Below are 6045 nucleotides of genomic sequence, written 5' to 3'. Positions count from 1 at the left end.
CATGTCCACATCACTAAAGCAGGAGAGAACTATTTGTGTTCTGCTCCCCAACAAAGAACAGCTGGACATCACTGTCGGGGTGAGTGTTTAATATTTTTTTTTTTTTTTTTGGATGTGCTCTTAAGAGGATCTGCTCAGTAAGAGGACTTTACAGATGGCCCCGGTTAGATAAAGATTTGTATTTTGTGAAACCTGCAGACTTTCTTTTTCTTTGCTCTACTCTAGCTGAAGTCCACAGGCCAGGATGTTCTGAATCATGTGGCAGAGCTTCTTGGAATCAAAGAGCTTCACTTTTTTGGCCTGACAGTAGTTAAAGGTAAATTAAATCCCCACTGGACCCCTTACGCCTGCGAACCTGACAGGACTCTTCACACTAGATCACACAGTAGTTATAGAAGATGCATATAGGGTTTTAAAGAGGTTAATGTTTAGGTTACAATAATGTTTTACAATAGTGTTACTCTTTTTGTTTCTTCACGTAATGTTGGGGAAACGCTTCTACCAGGAAGCCATTTCACTGAAATTAAAAAATAATAATAATAATAATAATTTTGCCCTCCCAGTCTGCATAATTGAATGGTGTAATCCACTTTAGCTGCTGAACAAAGTTCTAAACTTTCTGTTTTCCAGCGTTTCTGTTGTACAAATAGATTGAAATGCTTTGGTAAGCTTGTGTGGCTCACCACTTGAACAAGCAGCCTTTTGTTTTTGTGGTGTTGGGTCAGCGATCACTTAGTCCTGGATTCCTGCAATATTAACTTCATTAAGCCTGGAATGCACAATTGCATTCCTCCGCTTCACTGTGGAGGGATGGATTGATGATGGGAAGAGGAGGGTAGGAATGGAGGAATAAAAGGTAGGGGGAGACTATTACTCAATTCTTACTCAAAGGCCTAAACAAAGGGTAAAAAGGAGAGAGAGTGAGTCAGAGTGGGAATGAGATGAGTGGTTTAAGGAAAAAATTGTGAAATGGCATGATTTGGCTACACAAGGGTGAACTGAAGAGATAAGTTGGGTCAAATTGAAAATGCCTGTGGTATGACTCATAGAACCACACGGAGATTAATACGACATCTTGGTGCTTGGAAAAGGGTTGCAACAGGTTTTTGGCCCAATGATGAATTGGTGATTAACACAGCCTTATATTCAGGGAGCTTGCAGGATAGACCCAAAGCGGTGTATATCGATATAATCTGTTTGTTGAATGTATCTACCTGTCTCTTCAAGTGTCTGCACAATCTTAAAAGAATCCCACAGCTCTTACCAGCAGTGGTTGGTCTGTGCTGCTTTGCTGATGCTGGAGTTGGAAAATGGATACATTAATGTTGGCATTGTTTTTTTGTTTTTTTTTCTTGTAGCCCCATTGAAAAGTAGAAGAACAAAAGCCTTTTCCTCACACCCTAATGAATCCCATTGTTGAGTAAATTTTACGCTTGGCTACATTACTGTTTTGTTTGGTTACTAACTGTCTCCTTGTTTCCTGATTGCCTTTTTTTCCATACCAGACAATGAGCACATATTTTTAGACCTGGAGGAGAAGCTCAATAAGTACTTTTCTAAGGAATGGAACCAAGATTTAGGAAAGGTATTGTAGTTTATGGCATTGATGCACTGTCTACACCATTTAATTGGGCGTTTAAAAGCCTGTATGGTACAGCTTTTTATTTGAAGTGAAGTCAGCAAAACACAACTCTACTGCAACATATTTCTTTTTACAGGGATTGCAAAAGAGATCATTGCCTCTGATTCTGTGCCTTAAAGTGCAGTACTACATAGAGAATGGTAGACTTTTTTGGTAAGTCTTCCTGTTTACATTCTACATGCATCTTTTTAATTCTTGGATGCTTCTGTTTTGCTTTATTTCTCCCCATTAAACATTGTCCTACTTTCTCTCAACTTTGCCTTTCCCTTTTGTTTTTGGGTGCCTGTGGGGTTTTTTTCCCAGTGAGCGAAAGGCACGGCATCTTTACTACTCTGACTTGCGGGAGCGAGTGCTACGCTCTGAATGTCGTCAGCAGGAGGAGGTCTACTTCCAGCTGGCGGGTTACGCCCTGCAGGCTGACCTTGGCGACCACCCAGTGCTGGAGGAAGGCGTAAAGCTTTCCCGTTATTTTGAACCCAAGGAGTACTTTCCCCCATGGGTAGGTATCACCACATAGCAGAAATATGAGGAAATGTTTTTTACCTTTTCATGTCTCTGAAGCCAATGTTTCTCTTTCTTTTCCCCCTTTTTCAGATTATAGCTAAACGTGGAGTGAAATATCTCCACTGCCATGGGCCAAAGGTACACCAGGAGCTGTGGGGCATGTCTACTCGTGATGCAATGTTCCACTTCATCAAAGAGGCATGCCAATTGGAGGATGTACCTGTCACGTTTTACAGATTGCAAAAGGTTATGAGTCAATGTAATCATCTCACTTTCATATGCAAAGCTCATTTTGAATCTATTCCACATATATGTATTCCCTCTGACCCAAATACCCCAACTAATGCAACACCAGCACATTTTGTTTCGCTTCGCACTCATCCACTGAGTGAAACTTTGCATCCTGGCCCATCCATTACGTAATCTGCTATTGCTTCCAATTTGTTGCTAATAACAACTCATATTTTCTAGCCAACTATGAGCAGGGCGTAACAGTGAAATAGCTGTGTTATCTGGGACACACTGCCTCTCTGACAGCTCATCATTTGTTTTTTCAGGATAAGAGGGAGGAGAGGGGAACGGCATTGCTTGGTCTGACCCTGCGAGGAATGCAAGTTTATCAGGTGCGTCCATGTGTGAGCGTATTATTAGTGCACAGTATGTAAGCGAAAAGTCATTTTAATTCGCTCAGGGAATCGCTCTTTTGTATCTGTAGTCTTATAAAACCTCTGACTAGATGTGTGAGGAATGTGGGGGGGATTGCCACCACCAGCAGTCCATCAGGAGATAGGAGCTGCCTGCCATGACTGTCATTTCTTTGATCTGTCTGTCAGGGGCCATCTGGGGGGGATTAGCACTCCAGGCCTGGCTGATTTCAAAACCAACAGACCGTGGCATACCTCGAGAAGCCTTTGGCCTCTTTTGAGTCCAGATGGCTCCAAAAGACAGTTGATTATTGATCTGTAATTTTAAAAGCATCAAAGTAGATTATACAATCACAAATCTTTTGGGGTTTTTTGTTTTGTAAATGAAGTGTGTATGTGTGTTTATGTATTCTCAGGAGGTGAACAACATACTTGAGCTAATATATGACTTTCCCTGGTCAAATGTAGGACGTCTTACCTTCCTGGTAAGCACATACAGCTGATTTTCTCTGTTAAGAAGAAGTAGAATTCTGGTAATTATTTAATGGGCGCTAGCTTTTTACACTTTGTATAATGTGTTAATATCATTCAGGGTAAGAAATTCGAGATCCAGCCAGATGGCTTGCCATCCGCCAGGAAGCTGGTTTACTACACTGGTTCATCTTTCCGCTCTCGCCACCTCCTCTTGCACCTGAGCAACAGCCATCAGCTCTACCTCAGCCTTCAACCTGTCCTCAAACACCTACACCAGCTGGAGGAGAGCAAAGGTAGGAGAGGGGAAAGCATGTCAAAGGATAAGAAAAAAGTAACAGAGCACAGTTTGGCTGGTGGCTCCTTGTAGTCACAGTAGCTTCTGGACGTTAGTTAGTAAATTTAAACTTTGTTCCAAGAACAAAACTGTTCTGTAATCACATTTGTAACAATTCCACTAGAAAACATTTTTGTGATGCCTTAAATGGGTCTTAAGTGTTTTAGATATAACTATATTTCTGATTTTATAGCTGAAGTTTGGTGTGTACTGACAAAAACTTTCTATAAAGTCACTATTGGCTTCTACTACGGTACTAGTAATATAATATATAGAACAGTAATAATTAGTACTTAGGTTTTTAGTATTTATATCAATTTCTGAAAACAAGAGGGTTTAGATGTTTGTTTGTTTGTTTTTAAAAAAAAAAAAAAAAACCACTGAAACTTGTTTATTTTTTTCATTTTTAGAGAAGCAGCATTACAGGGAGTCCTACATCAGTGATGATCTGGATTTAGATCCACAAGGCAGTGAAGGCAGTCCCGGTCTCTCCCGACACTCTACTAGCAGCTCTGGAATTGAGGCGGACGCTCGCCAACACAGCATCTGCGCAGAGATGGTCTCCATGGGGGACGAAGGTCATCAGCAAGCTGAGAAGTGTTTCAGCTCAGCAGCCAGCCGAGGCAGCTCCTGTACCTCAGGATTTGATACAAGCAGCAAAGCACGAATAGAAGATGAAGGGTGGCAAGAGGAAGGTGAGGCCATTCTTAAATGAAACCTTTAAACAGGATCTGTTCATCCCTCTGCAGATATTTCTAAATTAAACTAATGCTTCCAGTCTGCTAGCCTGATCTAGCAGCATTGTTAAGTATGGTGCAATTCTCAGTGTTTCATTCAAAGATGCATGCTGGTAGTGGGATCACAGGACTACAGAATGTGAAATTTAAATGTTGACTTTGCATACATAAAACTGGCTAAGCATGTGTTTTGCATCATTGATGTCTCTTTTCCATCTGGTCAGGCCTTTCAATGGTGCTAAGAGAAATGTGGCTGCTAGTACTGTGATAATTGAACAGCACATTCTTAGGCTGTTGGCTATGCAAAACATATTGCTCAGTAAACAACATGGTATTGTCATTTCAAAACTTGTGCTTTATTTGTGTTTTAATAAGCATTACAATGTCTTATCTAATATAGGGTCTTTGCTTCTTCCAGGGGTTTTTTCTTCCTTTTTTATTTTATTTTTTTTATGAAATTTCCTTTAAGTCTGGGCAACACATTAAACAAAACTATTTTCCTTTTCAGTAATGCAAGTAAACATGTTAGCATTGCATTACCATCTGAATGAAAAAATATATATTGTACTTTACTGTCTTTTGTTTTGTTTTTCTGCTTTGGGGGGAAGGGATAAATTTGAAAATTCATGGATAACGATAATGAAATATTTTAGCATTAAAAATGTCATTTCAGTTAAAGAGCTTGTGCACATTGGTGGATTAACCATTACAGAAAGATGAGAACTTATTTTGGTAATAAACATTAATGTTAATTTAGGGTAACTGTGGTATAAACCTTTCATTTGGTGGTGGTCTCATAAAATTAAGCACTGTACTTTTTGACCTTTATGAGGACAGGACAGTTGAGAGTACAGGAAAGCTGTCAGAGACAATGGGGAGATGATGCACATTGAAAGACCTGGGTCAGATTCAAACCCAGGCAATATTCCAGTGAGTTATATGGGCACCCCTTTATGAAATTTCTAAAACGTTTTTAATTTTTTGGTTGTTTTTTTTTGTCCCTGCTCATTTTCTTTTGTCCAGAGATCAAGACCAGGGTCCAAAGTCCAGATGAGGTTCTTGTAGATGATCCTGATGAGATGTTCCAGCTGGCTGATCTTCTGGAAGGAGTTTCAGTGGATTGTGGAGAACTCTGTTCAAAGAATCATTCACCAGGTATAAATATTTTAAACCCTGCAAACAGTTGGGTTTTTTGTTTGTTTGTTTCCGCTCACATGCTGTTTGCTAAGTTTTTTAATCATATGCTGTGTGTTTCACAGAAAACACAGGCTGTGCTCTACACAGTGACAAAGATGCTGGGAAATTGTATAACAAGGATATGTTAAAAGAGGTAGGTCATATTTTCTTTCCTTGGTTTGTTGCCTTGGCCTCTTTCATGCATTGGCTTACTTTTTGTTCTTAACTCTCTTTGAGGTTCTGAAATCAAAAGCGCAAGTTTGTGTGGATCGGCACAGCCACAGCCTAGATGATGTCCGCCTCGTCCCTCCTCCTGCACCCCTGGGGATGGCAGTGCCACTTGATTCTTCTCACAGCTACACCTTTGGACTGCCAGATGCCTCAGCAAACACAAAGACCACGGTTGATCACAGCTATTACCCCTTCTTGCACTGCCAGCCTAATCCCATCTTCTATGGCCGCAGGTCCACCAACTGCCTCTCCCTGGACATGTTGGGCGATGAACAGTTCATGGAATACATATTTTGAACACAT

General features: G+C 40.5%; 1 protein-coding gene across 1 annotated transcript; it reads left to right on the top strand.

Moving 5' to 3' along the window:
• Window position 1: 1 nt before the first annotated feature.
• zgc:172136 (uncharacterized protein LOC566376 homolog) lies at window positions 2-6039 on the top strand. The gene is made up of 13 exons (XM_042214409.1): window positions 2-79; window positions 226-316; window positions 1506-1585; window positions 1719-1795; window positions 1946-2141; window positions 2237-2362; window positions 2704-2769; window positions 3207-3275; window positions 3383-3557; window positions 4009-4293; window positions 5359-5490; window positions 5595-5665; window positions 5749-6039. The coding sequence occupies exons 1-13, from the start codon at window positions 2-4 to the stop codon at window positions 6037-6039; spliced, it is 1737 nt and encodes a 578-aa protein (XP_042070343.1).
• The last annotated feature ends 6 nt before the right edge of the window (window positions 6040-6045 follow it).

The sequence above is a fragment of the Haplochromis burtoni genome, unplaced genomic scaffold, assembly GCF_018398535.1.
Source record: "Haplochromis burtoni strain Fernald_Lab_line unplaced genomic scaffold, NCSU_Asbu1 Contig_12, whole genome shotgun sequence".
NCBI classification, from domain to species: Eukaryota; Metazoa; Chordata; class Actinopteri; order Cichliformes; family Cichlidae; genus Haplochromis; species Haplochromis burtoni.
Note: the sequence above shows the minus strand (reverse complement) of the source record. Positions and strands in the feature narration are given on the sequence as shown.

What these genes read in the sequence shown, in the direction of transcription:
- zgc:172136 (XM_042214409.1), top strand. Translation starts at nt 2, where the DNA reads ATGTCCACATCACTAAAGCAGGAGAGAACTATTTGTGTTCTGCTCCCC. An exon ending in GAGAATGGTAGACTTTTTTG is followed by an intron (nt 1,796 to 1,945) that starts GTAAGTCTTCCT and finishes TTTTTTTCCCAG; the next exon opens with TGAGCGAAAGGCACGGCATC. An exon ending in AGGCATGCCAATTGGAGGAT is followed by an intron (nt 2,363 to 2,703) that starts GTACCTGTCACG and finishes TTGTTTTTTCAG; the next exon opens with GATAAGAGGGAGGAGAGGGG.